At 38.8% G+C, this 23,258-nt stretch overlaps 1 protein-coding gene across 6 annotated transcripts in view; it reads left to right on the top strand.

Moving 5' to 3' along the window:
• The window catches only part of PITPNM3 (PITPNM family member 3), a 120,375-nt gene that overhangs the window by 91,070 nt on the left and 6,047 nt on the right, over positions 1 to 23,258 (top strand). For all 6 annotated transcript variants that reach the window (XM_075771336.1, XM_075771338.1, XM_075771333.1 and 3 more), the window contains 8 exons: positions 1,959 to 2,128; positions 8,463 to 8,633; positions 15,276 to 15,470; positions 16,213 to 16,361; positions 19,296 to 19,412; positions 20,099 to 20,215; positions 20,650 to 20,798; positions 22,793 to 22,942. In XM_075771336.1, coding sequence (XP_075627451.1) covers positions 1,959 to 2,128; positions 8,463 to 8,633; positions 15,276 to 15,470; positions 16,213 to 16,361; positions 19,296 to 19,412; positions 20,099 to 20,215; positions 20,650 to 20,798; positions 22,793 to 22,942 — 1,218 coding nt within the window. The remainder of the gene's footprint in view (positions 1 to 1,958; positions 2,129 to 8,462; positions 8,634 to 15,275; positions 15,471 to 16,212; positions 16,362 to 19,295; positions 19,413 to 20,098; positions 20,216 to 20,649; positions 20,799 to 22,792; positions 22,943 to 23,258) is intronic.

Here is a 23,258-nt window from a genome sequence, read left to right as displayed (position 1 = left end):
TTATTTCATTGGGAGTGATGCAGAGGGAAAAGTCTTATTGTGTGTTGAAGTTTCAGTTCTGCTACAGTTGAGCATAGCACAGATTTACTACTGTGCTTTACTTGAAGTCTGGCAGTTTTCTTAGTAGCAGTTTAAAGGAATTTTATTTTCTTGCTTTGACTGAATGTACTTTGCTTTGCTTTTGTTGACTATTCTGCTTTTATTTTCATACTGTTGGGTTTTCTGGATATCAGTATGTTGTAAAGCGTCTTCCCTCTGAGGCAGAAATGGTTGGTTTTCGTTTGTCTACAACTGAAAACATGAAGATTTTTTTGGTTGGTCACTTTTAGGTTCTTGTATAGAAGGAATACTGTGTTATGTTTAAAGCACAATGTTGGCTTGTATAAAGCACTTCAGACTTGGGGGATAATAGGATAATTAAAAGACAAAGATAACAATTTTCTTCTAAGCCTTTTTTCATTTTCTGTGTGCCTGTGATTTTAAACTGAAAGCTTTACATGCAGCTGTACTTAAGCAGATAGAAAAGTGTTCTCTTTCATTCATATTTTGGACTCCTCAAACTTTAGGCTGTTGCTAAATTATTGAGGAATAATTGGACAAACACAGGCTAAAAACAGCAGAAAAAATTCCTTGGTAAGGTAAAGAGGGAGGAAAACCCCCGCAAATCAAACCAAACCATGTCATCCTCTGACCCACCCTGTACATACAGAGAGATTCCAAACTTTTGATTTCCTGTCTGTGAGACTTGCATAAGATCATTAAGACTTTTTCCCCCATGAGCTCATTTACTGCAGTTTAGAGGCGGTGTGTCAGTGTGAGTGATGAGGTTACAAAGATCACTCTTTCACACAGAAACGTCCTTGTCCTATGCACTGTGGTTGTGTTTCAGTGTGTCAGCTTATGCTTTTTGTCCGAGTGTTTCTGGCATAGAGAGGTAACTCCCATCTGCTTTGCCAGTGATGGATTTAATTCTTGGCTTTCTTCATTTCTACCCTAAAGGGGCTCTAAGCTTGTTCCCTGGAGTTTCAGTTAATAACATCAGGTTATAAAATTGAGAATGTCACTAGGCTGTCAGATTGAGAGAGGGGCCTGGTGTCTTGGCCTGATTGGGACCAGTCTTCAGGATTTTTGGATTCTGATCCATGTTTGGCCACTAATGCAGAGTGTAGTGTGCAGATAACTCATGAGGGCTTCAGTTACAGCTCTGGTTGAAGTCAGCATCTCTCAGTCAGGCTCTGCATGCTCTGGAGTCATGTTCTGCTCTGTCTCGTGACTGGACAGCAGGTGTATATGCTAGATATTTCATCTCTAGCAGAACTAAATAAGAGGCAGGTCTTTTCTCAGTCAGTGATGGATAGATGATCTGTATTTACCTCACACATGTATGGCATACAAAGTAATTGAAAGTGTTTAAATCACTTAAAAGATTAAAAGCTGTCTATACGCATCACTAATTTTAACCTGCAATAAATGGTTGAAAAGTAGTGAAATTCTAGTTTATAGCTGAGGGAATGGATTAGAACAACCCTTTTTATGCACCCACATAACATACTTTATGACCGTAACCTTTTAATACCATTGTCCTTATACAACTTGAGTAGGTTAGAATTTGTAGCAGAAGTTTCAGAATAAGCTTTCATACATCTATACTTCTAAAAGGGACGGGAGGTAAACGTCAATCTTCAGAGCCCTTGTGTAACTTACCAATAAGTATTCTGTAAAATAACTGTTGAAAACTCCTGCATGTTGAAGGTAGTAAATTTACTGAATAGCCGCACTGGAAACCATGATAAGTGGCTGCTGTACTGCAATATCTGTCTACAGTTTAAGGCATATTACTTGGATCTAAATACAGATGCTAGAGCTTTCTAAGTAGCGTGTTTTGGGAATGGATTTTTTTTCTCTGGATGCCCTCTTCATTATTGTTGAATCGGTGCATTTTTATTTTTTTTTCCCAGCATCCACTCAAGTGTGTTGAAAGGTGGTGCAGACTTTCCTCCTGTGAATTCCAGTCTCTCAGAAGTAAACCTGGGTCGATTTGACTTCGAAGTGTCTGATTTCTTCCTCTTTGGATCACCGCTTGGTTTGGTGCTGGCCATGAGGAATACTGTTCTGTCTGGCCTGGATGGTAAGCTCTTTCTGGGGTTAGAATACAGGCTGCTTAATGACCTTTGTAAACAAAGAGACTCACATAAAAGGAGGTAAATCAAGGAGCCTGGTTGAAGACTGGGGAGTGAGGTAAGTTTGTTCCTCTGAGAGATGGGAGTGTTAGTGTAGGTAGGTACTGAGGTGGTGAGGGTTGTTCCGGGGCTGTCACTGCTCACCCATTTACAGTAGTGTAGCTGTTAATCATATATTCCATGTCATACAACAAGAAGCTTACACCTCACCAAGGATTAGTCCTTGCAAAAGACAGCAAAAATAACATCTGTGCTTGGTTCAGCATTGCATCTTGTTCACATCTGGCTTCATGGGTAAATTTGGCACCTGAATGTGTTGGTTGTGAGCCATTTTTTTCCTCTCTGGTAACAGAGCCTAGTGTTCAGACACATACAGGATTTTTTTGTTTTATTTCTAAATACGTCTGGATTTTTTCAGCTTTTCAGTCAAAGAAAGCGCTTTCTTTACTTTTCAAAATTCAGCGTGTGTTTTGCCTCTTTGCATTGTATGAGGTTTGGATAGCACAGCATCTTCATAGGAAACAATATGTTCATTTGTCAGATGAGGGAGAAAAATCAGTTGCAATAGTGAGAAGAGACAACAATTCAGGACTCCCATTTTTTTTTCTTCTCAGTTTACAGACTTTTGAGTAATGTCATTTGACTTAGCTTTCAAAGTCACATTTGATTGCGGGACTACAGTAGAATGTAATATAAACAAAATCATTTTACCTGCCATAATTAAAAAAATTACCAAACCCATGTCTTTCAGAGCCTTTAGAAATCTGGTAGGATTTTTTTAGCAAGTTCCATGGACTTACAAGAGAGCATAATTAAATTTCCATTTTGCATTTCATTCCTCATATTTGCAGTATTCAGTTTTGTTCAAGTAAAAAACCAAAACAACCCAAGGCTCAACTGAAGAGAATGGGAATTCATGTATATTTTCCCACAAACTAAGACTTTTTGCTTCTGTGAAAGACCTGTCAGAGAAATGAACAAGAATTACATAGGTGATGGCTGGCTTGAAAACTGCACTGCAATTTGGTTTTCTGTCTTAGGGATTTCTTTATAAGATTAGCAACACTTCCCTCTGAAGACAGTGGGGATTTTGCTCAGGGCTTTGAGGCATGGAGTTTTTTTGTAGGACTTCATGGGGAAAAAAATCTATCAGTATTAATTTGTGAACATGGATTCAAATTCTTTGAGCTAGAATTTGTATTTTTGCAAGATGTCATGGTTTCCATTTAATGAATCACAATGGACATATTTGCTCTGGAATCACCCATGAAATAGAGCATGCATCTGTTTCATTAGATATCTTTTTCAGAGTCTTCGAGGACAAGTACTGATTGGCAGATGCCAGTTACTGCACAGTAAGTAGAAAATACTAGCAGTATTTGGCACAAGAGTACCTGAGTGGCAGACATTGACACATCTTTTCGTATAGCCAATGGTGGCTGTCAGCAGTTGACTGTGTGTGGTAAGCCCTCCCATCAGTCAGTAAGGACGAGCACAGATAAAATTTGAGTTTTGCTTCAAGGGAATGTACACATGTATTGAAAATGTGTGAAAATTTAATGGAATTGTGGCTTTTTGCAAGAGAGATTGCTCTGAAGTAATAACAGGTTTTGTGTGTAACTGTGCAATCTGAAAGTCTTCCCTTGAACGCTGTGCTGCATGTGAAAGCATTTGTGCATTCAAAATTGCATTTGAAAGTCATTGTTGGCCATATAAACATGCCCTGTAAAAGTAATGTTGGATTCACAGAGGTGAGAGCTGCCTTCCTGAAACCTTATATTGTGAAGTAGGATCACTGGGACAGGGGAAGCTCTGCAAGCTGTTCATATAACCTTTCCCTGTCTGAAATCCAGGCAAAGCATGAACAAGATAAAAATGAGGCTACTGGGATTTGTCTCTGGTGGTAACTTTAAAACCAAAGTGACCTGCCATATATTGACTTATGTTTTGTATGAGGCCATAATGCTGTTTTGAAGTTGAAACTCATCTGTGTTACTGGGGAAGGCTGCTAGGCAAGAGAAGGAAAAAAGGGACAGCTTTGCCCTGACTCATAAAATGGAAATTTCTGAAGGTTACCATGACTCTGATTGCTTTTTGTGCTTGCCATTTATTGATGAGAATGTATGAGTAAAGAGAAAACAATGTCTTTAAGTTCTGATAGCTTCCTTTAGCAAGATGTCTGGACGTGGCTTATGGACTGATAAGATTGGGGCAAGATATAATGTGTCTATTCCACAGTTTTCCACTTGCTACAGGAATCTAAAGCAGCTCTTCTGCATGGCAAGTGTTCTGTTACTAGTTTGCAAGAAATTAATGTACTATACAGTTACATTTTTACCTTTAGATACTGGAAAGCAAAGAGCAAATGTAACTTCTGAGTCCTTCTATAATATTTTGGTGGCAGCTGTGTGCTCAAGTCAAAGTTCCCTTCTCATATTTAAATTCATAGTGGATGAATGAGATAGCTGTAAAGAATTGGGATTAGGTAGAGATGGATGGCAAATTTCAACGCTTAAATATGTTACTGGACTGGGACTGTACGTTTCTAAACTCTCTAGCCAATAGGCTTTCTTTACCCAATCTCAGCTCTGAGATTGTGGTACCCTCCACACACTTTGACAAAAAAAAATAAATCACATTAATTACTAGTATTTTCAACTATTTTCTTCAAATTAGCTCTCACTTTCATTCTCCTTCTGGCATCCTGCAGGGAGCATGCTTTGAGAGCAGCTCAACTGACTGGCATTTCAAACACATTCCAAGGTGTGCAGAGTCTACTCGAAGCATAATTAGTCTTTAGAGGTACATATGATAAGAGAATCCCATTTTAAAGTCATAATTATGGCACAGTTGAGAGGAAAACAGACAAATTGAAACCTATCATGCAGACAGTTGGAAGTTAGGTGAGAAGAGTCAGGTGACCTTTTTACTGAAATGAAAGGTAGAAAGCTACCTGGAAATGTGAGAAATAAAACTTAGATGTTTTTATTTCTTTGTTTTGTTAGAGTCAGGTTTTAAAATAAAAGGGAAGAAAATTATATCCAGAGGATTTTTTGTTCTGTCTGCATAACAGATGCATTTTGTTGTGTTTTACTTTCCGAATGTTTATTTGTCTTTATGCTAATAAGAGGGTGGCTAAAACCAAATCTTCATTCCAATTTTTTATTTCCTTGCCAAATGCTTTTTAAGTCTCTTCTGTCAAATGTTCTGTTTGCCCCTTAGTGCTTCCTTGACAGTTCTTCTAGTTACCCTCTAGCACTCTCTTCTATGGTCCCCCCACTGTCTAGTCTCACTTTTTATTTTCTAAAGTACTGATCATTTGTGTCTCTGCCAGATTCTTCCACACTCTATGCTGATTATCCTTGGGAGAGGCTTGCTACCCTATGAAAATGTCAGTGTTTTTTAGAATTCTGAATATATCATGAACATTTAGTTATATCCCCGAAGTAGCACTGTTCTACCTTAGGATGGTTGTAATGGTAGAGTGTTTTGCATTTGCTCTCAATGACCAGATTGGGAACTAATACTGCTAAATGCTACAGTAGTAGAAGTAATCTCCTTTGGAACATGATGGGCTATATTCCTTTGCTAAGTTGGAAGAGAGGTATGAAAACAGCTGATAACTCAGAGGACATGCTTTCTCATTGCCACTAAATGTCATAATTTACCCTATGCTGACAACTTTCATAACCCTTCTGTTTGTGTTCCTGGCTTTCTTTGTCTCTGTCTGCCTTCTGTGCACATACAGAAGGCAGGCATATACAGAAAAAGTTTCTGTTGAAGAAGTATTAGAAGGTGCAATTAGGCACTGATTTAATTACATTAATACATAACTTCCTTTATGTTTGGCTCTGACTGTTAATATAAAGCATGACAAGAGGGAAAGAGTAAACCATTATACTAGGGAAGGAAGCTCTAGTTTAGTAGGATAATACCCAGTTTACTGCTCTGCTTTATAAGCACTTGATCCCTAAATACATACGTCAAAGTTACAGGCTTGCCAAAATATGGTTTTAATTATAATGCAATGCTTTACCTGACAGAATGTATTTCACACTGCTTGGGCTCTGCAAGAGAATTATACTTTCCTTGCAAAGCATTAATTTCTGCTCTGCTTAAATGCTCTCACTCAGGTGACCTGTTTCCATTTTTTTCTGGCAAATACTAAGAATGAAATACAGCTTGAAGAAAGTCATCAAAAGTAGCGTTGGATCTTTGCAGACTTGCTGGTGTTTCCCTTCTGCTTCTCTTGTGATGTAATTAACTGGAATACATGGGAGAATTTTTTGTAGCACAGTAAACTGATGGGCACATTTTGTACCCTACTTGGAGAATATGTTAAGAAAAAAGGGTTCCTGGAGAACTGTGGAAAGGTACTTCACAGAAGAATCTCAGAGGCCATAGCTTTTGCATATGGCTGGCTTAATGGTGGGAAAGGCACAGAGGTGGCATGAAGCTCCTATTTATTTGATAGTGGGAAAGGGAAAAGATTCTATAGTGTCCTCAACAAGCAGTCTTCTTATCTCCCACTTTCTTTTCATCTGCTGCCAGGTGTGCTGATTGATGCACAGCGCCATCCTTTCTAGAAAAATCAACGTACACAGACATCAAAAGTAGGTTTTGGTTATCCTGCAGCTGGAAACCTGGTAATTGCCACTGATAACAATCCTAAAATGTTTTTCAAAGAGAGCTTGGCGGGGGAAAAACCAACTCACAAAGCTTCACTTAATGCCCCTGAAGACACCCACATTGATTACTTTGTGTGACAAAAATCCTGCAGAATTAAGATGTTGCACAATCCTCAGCATAAGTCAGTGAATGCAAAATACAATGCACACTGCATATCCAGAGAAGAAAAAAGTTCATGGTTTGGCAGAACTGGATCGTATATAGGTATATTCTTATTGAAAGATTTGTCCCAGAGCATTTCTTGAGAGGCTATGAGTATTGACAACTTCATGACATGAAGATAAGTCTCCTAGACAGTTTAGCACAGGGTGCATGCAATAAAGTGGTCCCCGTGGATGTGATTCATCATAGTACTCAAAGAATCTTGAGAAGGTTTTTACTATGATCAATAAGAGGCTAATTGTCTTACCAGTTTGAGAGAAAACTTTGTGTACCTGTGCTGTGGCCTTTATAGAACAAACATTCATATACAACAGAACAAAAAGTATTGCTCTGATCTGCTTTATAGCAATGCTGCTATTACAACTCAGTATCAATCTTTTAAGCTTAGAACTCAGTAACATCAACACAGTCTCTATCAAGATTTGTCCCTATATACCATTAATAGTAGCAAGTACCCAATCATGATTCCTTTCAGTAACGTGGAAAGCACTTGAGAAAGTGTTCAAGAATGTAGTGTTTGCTGATACAGCCTAGTGACTCTCAGTGACTGCAGCAAAGGAAGATGTACAGCGTCAAGTTTGTTCATTGTAGTTTTGCTTATGTCCAAATACCTTGAGTGTTGCCCTTGAACATGAGAATAACCTAAGTAGTGTGGGTTTGATTTTTTTTTTTTTTTTTTAAATTCCATGATGGGTGCTCTGGTGAGAGATGTCACTTAAGATAGACTCCATTAGATCTAATATTCCATGACACCTTATATTAAAGCTAATATCTTTCTTCATGGTTTCCAGTTAAGTGTGCGTTGGGCTTGTGCATGGGGACAATGCTGTACCAAACATGTCTTCTAAGGAAAAGCATCATAGATGTTACCAGGTTTTTGTTATCACCACATGGAAATAGTAATTCTATCAAAAGAACATTTAGGGTTTATTGTATAGCACAGCAGGTTTGAAAACGTGTCTTGCTTGCACAGAGTTCATGGGGACTAGATGTAGTACTCCCAAACATATTTTATACTTTACTCCTTGACTCTTGTAGTTAATAAACTGGGTGTCGTAACATGTAAAGCAGTACTATACAAACCGTGCTAAGTTTAATGAGTTTGCTCATGCTGGCAAGATTCAGTGTGATTGAAGTGTGGTGTGGTGAGAAGGAGCTACACTGACCATTTTACAGACCTTAGCAGTCTCTTGTGGTCACCCATCTGAGTATAAGTTATGCTTTGGTGCTGTGTATTTAGTCAAAAAAATGCCTTATTAGCCAAGTAAGTGGTTTTCAGATTTGCATTTACAGTTGCAGCCCAACTGTGGCTGGATATATGCTAGTCTGGAGTTTGCAGAAGACCATATTAACCATGTTTCTGTATAGACTCCTTGAAAATTGTGAAGTGGGAATACTGAACTCTCTTTTTCTGTCTCATTTTCATCCAAGTGTGCCAGGTCCGCCCAGCCTGCAGCCAAGTGTACAGTTTCTTTCACTCTGCTGACCCCTCTGCCTGCAGACTTGAACCATTGCTGGAAAAAAGATTCCATCTCCTGCCTCCATTCAGTGTCCCACGGTACCAGAGATACCCACTAGGGGATGGAAGATCTCACCAGTTAGGTACAGTGTCTATTTTCATAGCTCTCCTTACCTGTTGTTCTCTTAAGTATTCTGTCCTTACGCAGCTCAAGAGGATTTGAAATGCCAATGTGCTAACATGCTAAAACCAAATCATCTGGGACAGAATGGCACAGGCATATTTAGCAAGTGTGGAACCAAAGAAAATTACCAAGAAAAAATTATTCTTACCTATGAGCTTTTGTGATACTAGTTGCCTTAAAGACGGGGTGGAAGGTGATACCACTGCTTGTAGTTGAAGTGTCACTTGCAAACTTCCATGTCTTTGACTATCATTTTGAACAATTTATTTTTACAATCAGTTGAGCTTTGCCTAGATCTTCAGATACTGTTTCTCTTAGTCATTTGTGGTTGGTTTATTGCAGATATCTACCAGGACAAGAGCACTTGGCAAATTGTCTTTTGATTACTGTTTTCCTAGGTGGGCTACTAAACAATAGTTATGTTGGGTAATAAATGTTTGAATCCAGGAAAAAAACTGAAATTGACAGATTTATGGGGAGGAAAGAGGAAGACATAGATGAGCAAGGTGCTAGTAGAAGCAATTGTGCTGGTTTGCCTTTATAGAAAATGAGATGTTGACTTGTCATATTACACAAAAAAGGAATTGATCAGTGTGTATCTGTACGTGCATGCACATTAGATTTATTCTTTTGCTACATATTCAGATGTGAATTCAAGCCTCATCAGGATATTTCAAAAGGTTTTTCAGGATTCAGAGTTTAAGGTTGGAGGCTAATACAATAAAATGGCAGTGTTTTCTGTTTGTTGAAGCTGGGAGAATCATAACATTGGGAACCTGTTCCGTGCTGTAGGATACACACAACTCCTTTGTTTTATCCACTCAAATGTGGAGTACATTGGATGCAAATCAGTTTGAATCTGATTAAATCAATGTTTGAAAAGCAACAGTTGATCTTGAGTTGCAGAAGGTTGGTTTCTAGGTGTTGGCCTCACTGAAACATGTGAAGATCTGGCTGTTCCTCAGGAATTGACTTAAGGAATAGCTAAGGTGAGGGACAGTCTAAACTAGGGAATCTGTGTGTTCTCACCCCTGTGTCTTCAGTTTTCTTTCAGTGGAAATATATATCTACATTCTGACTTGGAGTTGTTATAACCCCTGACTATGCACTTGGAAATCCTGCTGGTTAGTTAGGCACAAATTCTGTCACTGAGACATATCTAAGGCTGTCTTGAAAAGCTGAACCCTCTTTTAAATAACTGTCATAGGAAGAATAGTTCCCTTAGGCTGCTTTTCAAATTGAAAACCTTGTATTGGTACATTTTACAAGCTTTGTTGTGTTAAATCAGATACAATGATTCTTGAAACAGAGGCTTTATAAGTGATTTGGGAACAACTGGTATTCTTTTTGAGTTCATCCAAGCACGGGGTCAGAAGATTCCCTTACAGAGCATGTAAATCTGGAAACCCTGTCTGTTGGATGTATTATAAAATAAAAATTCCTGAGTGCTAATGATCAGCAAACAATTCATAGTATGGTTTTTGTATTTAAACCTCTGTGCAGAGTTAAATCATTGTGGTGCTTTAGACCTAAGCTGTGTTACATTTCAATGAATGTGAAATCCTTCCATTTAAATGCAAGTGCTCTGAGATCCTTTTGGAATTTAAGGTTCATCATTCACAAAGGATTAATTCTAGTGACTGTATAATTTTTTTTTCCTTTCTCTCATACCTGGACTTGTGAAAGTATTTCTTAAAATGAGAACTTTTGTGGTGTTAACTGGAATGTTAGCTTACTAATGAGTTATGGTGAGACCTAGTTACACCAAACTCTGACTATTATGCACTGCCCAAAATAGCCTTTTCTGATAATCATAGATCATAGAATGGTTTGGGTTGGAAGCATCTAGTTCCAACCCCCTGCCATGGGCAGGGACACCCTCCACTAGACCAGGTTGCCCAAAGCCCCATCCAGCCTGGCCTTGAACACTGCCAGGGAGCCAGGGGCAGCCACAGCTTCTCTGGGCAACCTGTGCCAGGGCCTCAGCACCCTCACAGGGAAGAATTTCTTCCTAATACCTAATCTGAATCCACTCTCTTTCAATTTAAAACCATTATGCCCTGTCCTATCACTCCATGCCCTTCTAAACAGTACCTCTCCAGCTTGCTTTCATGTCATTAAACAATCTCATTCCCTGTTCCTTTTCTTATAAGAACTGCTGATTAAAACAAGAACGATTCTGTTGTCTGCCTGACATTCCTGATAGGTGCCTCTGTGGCAAAAAAAAAATTCTCATCTGGAAGCCATGTGAAAAACATTTACTACTGGAAGAGAATTTCACTGTATGATTCATAGGAACAGTTCAGTGATAACACGGGCTGGAGAACATGATGAAAACTGTGAGGGGAGGATTTCTATAGCTGTCTTTTGGTTCTTGCCAATCGAACGAAGCTCTTGGAGCCAGCTGCTCTGTGCATAGGGTTTATCTTGAAGCTTTTAGTTTATCAAATTTACTTTTTCCACTGAGATTCAGGAAACAGCAAAGACTTAACTGACAGGACTTAAAGAGCAGGGCACACGTTTAGCTAGACAATTGGCTTTTTCATCCAGCATGCATCAGTACTTATCACTAAGTCTGACCCTGGGGTCATTCAGTTTGTAGTAATGTGGTATTGTTTGCGTGAGTGATGAATTGATCATTAAGAGCTTAATGATGGTGAAAGCTGACTCTTACCACACTTGATTTTGACAATCATAGAGACTTGAACAGCCCAGATAATTATTCCTCTTTCCATCAATTACTTGGTCAGTTGCAACTGTATCTTCTGTTTATACAATTCCTAATGATGTGGATGTGATGACATTATTAGGATGTTGATAAAATAGCTTACTAAAATAAAATTTTGAGGCATGATTTAAATTCAGTTTTCTGAATGTATAGGAGAGTCAGCATATTATAAGCAAAGAGAAAGAAAAATTAGCAAAGATTAAGTTTAATATCTGAGATATCTTCAACCTAGGCACTGGATAGATAGAATGGAAATAATCACATATGGCATCCCACCTTTTTAGAAGTCACCTCTTAAGGGGGTATTTATCTTGTGTTGCTGTGAAATACAGACAAGTGAAAGTAAAAGAAACTACATTGAAAGCATTGTCAGGCATACAGAGCAGGTGGAGAAAACATTTATCTTCATAACTGTTTCATCTTTGGTGATTGCTGACAGAAGACATAGCAGTAGAATAATGGTTCAGACAAAAATGCGATGTATTAGTTGGTGGGGATTTTTTACTATAAGGGTAAGGTACAAAGTTCAGTTATGTTACAGCACAGAGAAAGCCATGCTGTCTCGACCTTTCATTAAACAGCAGCTTTCTCAACTGCTGCCTGGTTGGCATTTCATAATCAAAGTACTTTTGTAGCTATTATAAGTGACCCTTAGCTTTGTGACAGGTCTCTGATCTACCACTTGACACTAACATGTGGGATTTAATTTCTTTTTTTGCTTTCCTGCTTATGACATGATGCATTATATCTACTTGGGGGTTAAAAATATGGTTGTTATATATTAATTCAAAACATCTGATTTCAATGTATCCTACTTTTAAGACATTTGACATAGCAGAATGTATATAATCATAATCCTCTTTACTGTTTGAGGTCACATTTTACTTTGCAGCACAACTGAAATAATTGCAACGTTTTTATCTTGCAAAGTTTTATTTATAAGGAATGTGTGGGAGTGCCAGTCCAGACAATGGCTGATTCAACTGGTCTGCTTCATTGTGGATAGATAGAAATTAAGGTCTAAAAGCACAGTACTTCAATTGCATATGCATAAATTAAAAAGTATTGTTAATTTGTGTCTGGAGATGGTTAATGTGTGGCCTTAAGGAAGTTGCTTTGCCTCTTTTTATTGGCTGTAACTATCATAATTATCCAAGATAAGACTCTGTGAAATGATCTGCCTTTATTTTATTTCTTATCGAGCATGATAGTAAATTTAGATTAGTAGAATAAATGATAAGAACCTTTAGTGACCCTCAGAGCCATCAGAAAGGTTGTTTTGGGTGAGAAGTATCCATTTCAGTTATTTAAATGGAAGAATTACGCAAGTAGACTGTCCTAGTCAAAAGTTGAGCACAAGGCTCTTAAAAAACAAACAGTGCTCTCTGTCCTCCTTTGCAATTCAACAAAGACCTGACCTACAGAGATGAAGGCAGGCTGCCCTACCTGTTTAAAATAAAGATAATTCAGGAAACAGGAGAGAAAAAGCTGCCAAAAAATGCCTTCCATTTTATTCATTTGATCTCTTCATAGTGAGAAGGGTTACTGATCTTAGAATAACAGTATTACAAAATAAACAACAGGTTTCAAGGCACCAGACCCCTTACCAAGCTGGTCTTAAGCTAGTGAATAATATGGAAAAGGCTAACAGATGTGTTGGCTGACAATATTTTCCATTCTTGCAAAGTTACTATTTTTGCTTTCTTCACCCCCATTATAGTGGGAATGTAAAAACAAAACTCTTGCAAAATTATAATGGGGGAGGAAGGATTAGATTTGGGTCAATTCACAACTGTTTTGAGCAGAGCAACAGCAATTCAGAAGCAGAAAATTTATTTTAAAAGCACAACCTTTTTTATTTCAGTGAATCTTTTGGAAGGGAAAGCAGAAAGTATGCATCAGAACACCACCAATCATGAGCACTTCATTGGAGATATAGCTGTCATTTATGGGATTCATTCTTCTGTGAAATTTCCTGTTGGTTGATGTTTGGAACAGGGTTCTGCTTCAGATAGACCCCTAATGGGGTGCAATTTGGCAGCTTCCCTGTTCCTTACTGCTTATGTCCATGGATTCTGCTACTCTTTTCAGTGAACTGATTTGCTGTGATATTTTAGGCCATATGATTTGGAGTTTGTTGTGAGAAGGACCAGGTGCCTTGCTGTTCAGTATTTAGTATTACATAGAATCAGACCTTTTACTTCTTTGTGCTGTTTCTTTCACTGTAAAGAGTGCATCATATTTCCTTATGTTGTTAGGTAAGTAATAGGAAAGCAGCATTGTGTTCTCTTTTCAGTTGTCTGTGTTGGAGTCTACATAGTTTGCCTGAGACAGGGGAGGTAATAAAATTATCCTTCCATTCTTTTTACCTGTATCAAGCCTTTCTGTAGCCACACATAGCTTTCCCTTACTGTATGGCATCAACAAGATTCCTTTGAAAGAACAGTACATTGCAATTTCTTTAATGAAAACTCAAAGCACACGTTCCCATGGAAACTACAATTGAACGTATTCTGTCCAAACTACACACCCATCACAATGTGTTAGAAATCAATTGTTTCTCTGATTCATTTGCAGGGCAGCTCCTTGTGTTGCCTCATGCAGTTGAGATATTCAGGCTTATGTCAAAACAAGCCAGAATCTTTCTAGCCATGTCTGCTTTTTGGAAGGGAGGAGATTGTAGGGAGCTATGCTGCTATTCCTTTTCATTTAATGGTGACATGTTTTACCAGTTCTGATAATCTATAGACACTTATGCTTCCAGTGTGGTTTTGTAAGGAATGCTGTCCTTGAAAGCAGCAACTTGTGTTCTCCTGTGTGCCCCTTTGAGGTATTCATTGCATTGAGAGTTGGTAAGACTTGAAAAGTTGAAGAGAAGCTTATTCCAGGCCTCCACTGTGTAAAGAATCGTATGACATAGTCCCCAACCCAAGACCATGTGAAAGATGCGCACAGCATGATTACAGTTATTTGTCTGAATGAGACTGAAATACCCTCAGAAATAGAGCAATACATCATCAAGGGCTGTCTGCTTTCTTTTGTATTATTGAACTGGGTCTCCTTTTTCATTTGTTCACTGTTTTAATCTCTCCAAGAGGTTTGTTCTCTGAAAAACAACACTGAGGAGTCAGCTGCTTTTGATATGCACTTTGCTGTATATCCTGTCTCTCAGTTGAGGTCTGCCTTTCCGAGGTACAGGAGGGATGTGCAGGCTGCTCCAAGCAAAATTATCAGTAATGCCTTTATTTAAATGTGTATCTGTTCTTACCTGTTTCAGAACACCTCAGGAGGAAGGCTGTGTTTTGCTTCATTGAGTAGAGGTGTTAGCCATGGCCCATAGCTTTGTCGGAGTGGCATGAATAAATGAGAATTCTGTTTCATTTGGGAGCACACAAACCAGTAGATAGCATTGCTGAAGGTTCTCTTTCTAAAGTCATTTTGCTCATGTCAGGAAGAGGACAAGAGAAGTATCACAGACTCCCAGGGCTGTGTAGCTGCTCTTAGAGAACGACTTTAAAATGGATAGGGTTGAGCGTGAAGTAAAATAGCCTCCCAACATCACCACTCAGTTTGGAAGATCTTGGCCAAAAGCAACCGGCTACCATTGCGTTTTGATGGCAGTAGGATGTGCTTTCTCCATTTAGTTAAGCTGTCTCATGCTTCTCACTCTGAAGGAGTTTCATCCATGGTCATTAAATTTGATGTTATTCAGGAAAATGCTATCTAGCTCTGTATTAAAACAACAAAAAAACCCCACAAAACCAAAAAAAAACCACCCTAAACACCACATACATACTAGTTGCAAAGCCATGTTGTTCATCCCATTGTTTTGTTTTGGTTTTTTTTTATTATTTTCATTTCTGTAACCTGCAGGTGATGCTATCCACAACCACAGTGCTCTGTTCCTTGAGAACAGCTCTTTGAACATACCTTTCTCTCAGGAGAGTCCTGGATCTCCAAACACATCTGATCAACCACAAGGAAAAACAAGAAAGTTGAGCTTGGCCAGCACAAACAGTGAAAACTCAGGGTCAACAGAAAGCTTGCCATCAGCATACCTCACCAACAGTGAGTGAAGCCTAGTGCCATGTACTGTCTGATATGGCAACAACCCTTCCCTCCACATCCGTTCTGTGTAAAAATTTATTATGAAAAGGAAAATTACCTGCTTGGAAATTTGGGGAGAATGAGAACAGCCTAAGTTGCTGCAATTCTAAATAACATAATTTAGCCTCCTTTTCTGTTTGTAATTAAGTAGATAAAGTAATAAAGTGAAGTCACAATTTTATATTAAGGTGCCACTCATAAATAGCCATTAAGGGTTTCATGCTAACAGGGGTTTAGAAGCATGTTCCAGGCATGAAGAAAAATAGATAGATTTCTTACCCATAATTAAAAGTGCTATAAATCATTATATTGTCCTGTTATGGTCTGTAGTCATATATCAGTATTCCATTCCCTATTTGGGAAGCATTTGTAATTCTTGCTCTAACATGATCCTAAAAGTATTAGTCTTTCACTGTACATTTTCCATGGACCTGGAAGCAATAGCAGTGGGAATCATGCTGAGGTGATTTCTGCTTCCCAAAACTTGGACCCAATAGAACTGTTTAGGTTGCAGAGATTTAAGTGATGATGCAGTCAGTGAAAACAGTACTTTAGTGTTTGATAGATACCTTTAACAGACTCTGAATGTCAAGATTAAAAAACCAGAAGACTTCATTCAATTATCTAGCTTAAAGACAGCAAGAGATTTATTAAGAAGATATCTTATCAAAATGTGATGCTCTTTTGTTTGGATTTTTTGTAGTTACTACAAAGTGGTGGGGAACAAAACGAATAGATTATGCCTTGTATTGTCCAGATGTGTTGACAGCCTTTCCAACTGTGGCCCTACCGCATCTCTTCCATGCCAGCTACTGGGAATCAACAGACGTTGTGGCCTTCATTTTAAGACAGGTCATTGATCTCTTTATTTTTTTTCTCTCTGCAACAAATAACCTTGTGATTGTTAATTGCGTCCTCTAAGGGTGATCAATCTTTTAATCTTTAGTTCAGTTAGATGGCTAACTGTGGTTGCATCACATATAACTGGATGTAGGAATGACAGACGTGGATTTATTGGAGAGGTGAAGGAGACAACGAGCCCACCATTAGCACTGCTGGCTGGTGTTTTTACTACCGACAGTGTGACTGGGAACAATGCACTGTCATGCATTCCTTAACTCATTTCTCCCGTGCCCCAGATCAGTATAACCCTGTGTTATGTATTTATTTGCTCCTGTTTTTGAAGGGGTAGGCTATCTCCAGCCTTACCTAATTATGTATTTCCATACTAAATATCAAATTATTAGCATACATTTGATAATAAACCAGCAGTTTTAAAGTACTGCTCCCATAAGAAAATCAAGTGTCTCCTGTAACTAGAGTATTTCAAGGCATTGTGTGTACTGTCTCCTCTGATTTTATTTCTCAGTCATATGATGGATCTCTTGTTCCTACTGTGTCAGTGATTGGACATCAGCTCGCAGTGACTTAGGGGTAATGCAGTGCTCTGACCTCTAGAGAAAGTGGAGAGGCAAAGAAATCTCACCTGGGGTAAAAAAAATAATTAAGTGGTGTTCAAGTGAAGCCTGCAGGGTAACTGTTCCTCCAAGAACCCAATGTGACCCTCACCCAAAAGCCAGTCATGAGCAGTTTAATTTGCATTAACCCAGGAATCAGTGTGGGTTTTACAGTGAATGATGAAACAGCTGCTGCCAGGCAAACAGCAGAGAGAATAATGCAAGAAAATTTACAGTGACTTTTTTTTTTTGCCCCTCCCATTAAATCAGTTTGGCAGATGTCAGCGTGCCCGCCTCTCTCGCAGCTCCTTTTAGCTGGTCTCTGTGTGTTAACTCCCTCCACCTCCTGCTCCCAGTGCTGGTGTCAATGATATTAGTTCCCTGGAGGCTTACCTGATCGCTCCTGGGAATGGAAGCTCAGAGTTCCCTCTGGTCCAGAACTGCTGCTGAGTCATACTGTGCAATTGTTCGGAGCCCCCATCTTTGTATGGCAGTCTGTGAGTGGAATGTGTGGCAGACCGTCTGGCTGGTAACCAGTCCACTTGCAGAGTTTTTGATTGCTGTTTCTAATTGATGAAATTCTAAGAGTTCTTTAACCTCTCGCTGTCCTTTCAGAGCATCCTTTAGTATATCTGATTCCAGTCAAAATGGAATTAAGCAATGCAGAATTTTAAAAGTTAATTTTAGAAACTTTGTTTATAACTAGCGTCACCGTAATCAGACAAAGCAAAAGTTGCTGAAGAATTTTTCCATGAACGAGAACAGTCTCCAGAACAGGAATCTTAAGTGATGCTCATCCCAAAGTAGAGGAGCGGTTTCTACTGAAAGTGACAGGTTGCAAATCCCTATTTTTTCTGTTCAAGGGCCCTAGATAATTGCACATAGATGTTTCTCCTCTCCTTTGCAGCTCTCTTACAGCTCTTGTCATCTTCTCTCTCAGGACTTTTTTTGCCTTGAATCCATCTGAACATTCTCCCATCTTTCTTTTCAAATGCCTCCCTGAGCCCAGCTGTCCGTTAGCAATCATTCCTTCTTTATTCTACTTGTTATCTCTGTGTATTCATATCAAGCTGCGTTGTTGTGTTTTACCTAGACTTGTAGGTGCATTACAGCTTTTAGAATTTAATAAGCATTTCAAGCATTTGGAATGTGCCTGTAAAGCAATATGTGAGCTTACAGCACTGTATAAAGGACTAGTTAGTTCCAGCATAGTCTGGCCATTCTGCCCTTGCTGGGAGTTAAGGTTAAGGCTAATGGCCCCTTAAAACGCTGTGGGCACATATATTTCCTGTACATGACCTCCAGTGAATAAAATTTATGCCAATTAGTTAAAAAACACACTGACTTCTCAGCATTACTATGATTTGTTGCAAGCCAGCTACTTTGTTAGACTGAATGCAGCAGGATTTTACTGAAGGGAGTTCATATGAGACATCTTTCAAAATGATTCTAGGCTGCTCTTCCAGAGGGGGCACCCAGGGTGGAAAACGTCAGCACAGAAAACCAACTGTTCAACTTGAGTAATTTTCTGCTAGCTTGTGAAAGAGACAGACTAAGCTATTTTTCATTCAAAATGAAGTAGCCTCATGCTATCCATGATCCCAGGGTGCAACCCCCAGATTTCAGTAAGACAGGACTTGTGGTTTCAATCGAAACAGGGCATAACACACAGATTCTGAAATCTGTGGGTTGTGGCCTGAAATCAGAGTTGGACATGAAAGTTTCTTGGTAAGTGTGTGATATTTAGGTTGTAAGAATGCATAGCTTATATGGCATATTAGGGTTCTGCATGTTCAAAGGTAGTCCTCATCTTCAGATGTTACTAGCCACAAGCCAAATTCTGCGCCTATCACCTACTGCAGTGGTGAGTAATATCCAAAAGGTGATAAGAACCATTCTGTCTGGGTATATGTATAGAAAATCAATACAGATGGAGTCAGGAATCTGACCTCTGCCCCATAAAGGACATTAAAAAATATTTTTGTGGTCTTAAGCTGCTTTACTGACTTTGCAGACCATGAGCAGACAGTGTGTCACTTGATACCATCCTGTTTTCACCATTTTCTCTGGAACAATGTGCAAGCTCTGTTGTGACTGGAAAAGCTGTTCAGTAAGTACTTGAGGTTAAGAGTTGGCCAACAGAGTGAAAGCAGTTTATTTGTCTGTACAATTAATGTGAATGTGTGGCCTGTACCTCTTTCTACTTTCATTGTGCTTTTGGCTCTGCAGTGTCATTCAGCTGGGGCAATAATGTACTTTCCCTTTCTTTGCCAAGTACCAGGACTAGCCAGGCTATGCACTGTTTATTAAAATATTAATTTAATTTCAGTTAATGAGGTATGAAAATGTAAATTTCAAGGAAAATGACAACCTGGATCCAGCAACACTAAGTCCATCCAATCCGCGAGAAAAATGGCTACGCAAAAGGACACATGTCAAATTGAGAGTAAGTATAAATCTGAATATATATGGCAGCTATGGAACTTGGGTTTGGCAGCAATTTAAATGGAGTTTGATCTCCCAAAGCATGAGTTTACATAACTGAATATTACTAAAGAGCTGGAAACTGCTAATGTAATCCAGAGGCAAACAAATTAAGTTAGTCAATAGCAACAATTTATTCTTGGTTTATCACTATGTGTTGGGAGAAAGTATATTTCTTTCTTTTAATAACAGAAGGGCCTTAAGTTTCAGTTAAGCAGAGGTTGTTCTTCTATTTTCTTATATGCTAGATGAATCCATAACTCAAGAAAAGAAGTTTTCTTCATTCTTCAGATGCCACTTCAGTTAGAAATGTCAATTAAGATGCATGTGCCTTCCACATAATCTTGTGAATCTATGGCACCACTTGAAGTGAAAGATAATTGGCATTCCCTTAAATGTTCTCTCTTATTTGGTCATCTTGAGTGCTCTCACTAGAAAGTCTATTTAGGAACCCACCATTACTGGAAATCTAGCTCCAGGTGAAATAGGAACACTGTTTTGCTCGGTGTTCTAATGTGCACTGTGATGTGTCTCAGACACACTGTCCAGGACTCTGTTTCTGTGTCATTGTTCATAATAACATAATAGAGACAGTAGCCTCATTACAAAAGCAAACACTACCCTTCCCACCTTCTGCTCTTATTTCAGAATGTGACTGCTAATCACCGAGCTAATGACGTCATTGCAGCAGAAGATGGTCCTCAGGTACTAGTTGGACGCTTTATGTATGGACCTCTGGACATGGTAGCTTTAACAGGTGAAAAGGTAAAATCTGAGTAATCGATTTCCTTATTTTTCTGAACCAGCTTTTACTAGAAACAGTTATTGAACGTAGCACACGTATAGTACCAGAGAAAGCCTTACAGTGAGAGGAAGTATGTCACTAGCCTCCACCATATTGGCAAAAATATGCTGTAAGTGGGCTTTCCTGATAGCTGACCAGCTCTCAGCCTTCTTATATGATGCTGGCCATCTTCTCTGGTTAGTGATGAGTGTGCTGTGCAGTGATTTCTGAACCTGCCATCCAATTGTACCACCTACTGGAGACAATTAACTTCATGAGCAAGGAAGAATAAGCATTTATAGTGGTTGGCAACCCATAGTTGGAAATACTAATGTGATCTAGGCTTGGCAGGCCTTGTAAATAGCGGGTGTGTTGCCTACTATCACACTAGGTGACTGTTTTGTTGTTTTTGCAGGTTGATATCTTCATAATGACTGAGCCATCTTCGGGTAGGTGGGTGTACTTTGACACAGAGATATCCAACAGCAGCGGCCGGATATCCTACAACATACCCAACCAGAAGAGACTGAGAGTTGGTGTGTATCCCATCAAAATGGTGGTCAGGTAATAGCCCCTAAGCTGGAACTACAGCTGTGATGGGTTGTTGTGATCAGGAAGACACTGAGATGCATAAGATTGAAGGGGTTGCAGAGGGAGATTTTGATCAGTTAGTTGTCTTTTCTTGGTCTTGTCACTGTGTTGTCAGCTTAGATTTGAAGTAGTGATCATCTGTTTACTGGCCACTTTCAAGGTGCCCAGGCCAATGGGTTTATCCCTACTGCAACACAAATCCTCAGTGCAATTCAATTTAGGAGCACTTGGTGTGGCAAGGATGTATGAATTGGGATATTTTGCAGCGTGTTCCTTGGGGCAAAGACTGCTGAAGGTATAGCTTTGTGTTCTTAAGTCTGATAATCTTTTCTTATTGAAATTAATAGTAGAGGATGTACTGCCTTGCTCTCAGCCACCTGTTCATCTGCTGATGTCAGGCTGATCCAAAGACTTACCTTAATTCTGTACTCAAGACCAATTTTATTCTAAATTGGGCAAAAAACCCCACAAAAACCAGCACCTGAAAGTTACAATCCATTGAAGTAAAATCAGTCAGCTCTCCTAGCTCTCCAGCATTTTAAAAAAAATCTCTATGCTGAGTAAAGCATGAAATATGAAGACGTGTGAAATAAAATTTGTTGACCTAGGTGCAGGACTAGTGTAGCTGTACTTTTGAAATATCTTGTGTTTAATGTAAGTCCAATTTGATTTAATACAGATGTTTAGTTTAATATTGCACTTAGAATTAAATTGCCTAGCCACTTAGTAAGTGGCTTTACAGCTTCCTTTGAATCCCTACTTTGAAGGCTAAATCAGTGCGATGAATTTAGCAGAAACAGAATGTGTTGTTACCCAACCAGTTAACCAAGTCTAAAGTCAATTTACAATCTTATGTAGTGCTAATTGAGGAGGAAGAAATGTTTTACCTCGGTGTAACAGAACAGACAATCAATTCAAGAAAAGAGAGTTACTTGAAAACAAATTAAGATGTATTCAGAAGCTAAGCTCCCATGGGCTTTTAGACTGCAGGAGTAAGTTTCAAACAGGAATGAAAGAAATTGTCCTGTCTTTGTTCATTAAGCTGTGCACACGTATTTTAAGAATCTTCATCACTGGATATAAATTTCTAGATCATCAATAATCATCTTTCTAAAGGAAAGAAGGTGTGGTCTTCAGATGACATTTTTTTAGGGAACATGATGTCATGGGATGGTAAGAACTTTGGATCACTGTGTGCTTTATTAGTGTCTTAATGTCCAGACCTCTTGGGGAAAATACATCATGAGGAGAAGATTGCATTTCACATGCCTTTCCACAAGAAAAGGCACCTGTGATTACATTTCCCTTTTGGTTTAGGTTTGTTTTGGGTGGGCTGTTTTGGTGGGGGTTTTTGTTTTGTTTTTTTACTTTTCTGGATTGGCGTTCCCATTGTAATTTGCAAGGATAGAGGGATGGATAATGCTAGTATTACCAGCTGTTTATCTAATGGAGAAAAGCTGGTTTGTGTAAGTACGTGCTAATAGAGGATGCATATCAATTCTTCCCTTATAATTTCTAATAATTTGCCAGTAACTATAGACTGCTGGAAAAAAAAAAGTAACTAATTTGTGTGCTATGTGTGTATGTACGTGTGTGAGCATATATATAGCATTCATCTTATATGTGTACATATATAGACACATATCTATACATACGTAGACAAATAGCATGTTTGAGTAGTAGTTTGAGTACTTCAGGCTCTTTTGAGGGTATTTTCCTAATTTTAGGTATTTATACACGTGTGATTTCTTATTAAAGTCAGCTTCCAAATTTCTCTTTGGAAAGCTATGTCCTGAAAGTGTAAGTTTTAATTGTTCCACATAGGACTGAAATCAGAAGCCCTATTTGACAGCGATTTTTGAAGCTGTAGATCCAGACAGATCTGATTTCAGGTCTTAACTAGAACATGCAGAAAATATATTCCGACATTTTGCTTTTTAAATGTATTTATTACTTTGACTCTCTAGAGGGGACCAGAGCAGTGCTGCAAGTTACCTGACTGTGCTTCCCCGAGGAATGGAATGTGTTGTGTTCAGCATTGATGGTTCATTTGCAGCAAGTGTTTCGATTATGGGAAGTGACCCCAAAGTCCGAGCTGGGGCCGTTGATGTTGTCAGGTAAGCGAGGTTTGCACACATCGCTTTTTAAATCTCCCAACTTTCCTGTTTGAACACAATAGGAAGGAAGAGGGCAGAATAGTTTGTTTGTTTTTTACTAAATTAACAGTGATTCTTTAAAGGCCAGGATTCTTTGCAGATATATTTCTATATTTGCTTGGACATCAGGTCTGCCTGATTTTCAGAGGAATGCTATGGTTTACTTTCAAATTTGTAGTTTAAATTTAAAAAGTAGTTTAAGGATTATGAATTGCTTCTTGGGAATAATGGCCTTACGGTGTGTGCAGTGAATTAATAATGATTCCATGGGTTACTG

The sequence above is a fragment of the Balearica regulorum genome, chromosome 19 (assembly GCF_011004875.1).
Source record: "Balearica regulorum gibbericeps isolate bBalReg1 chromosome 19, bBalReg1.pri, whole genome shotgun sequence".
NCBI lineage: Eukaryota > Metazoa > Chordata > Aves > Gruiformes > Gruidae > Balearica > Balearica regulorum.
The sequence above is the reverse complement of the archived record's forward strand: the minus strand, read 5'-3'. Positions and strand labels throughout refer to the sequence as shown.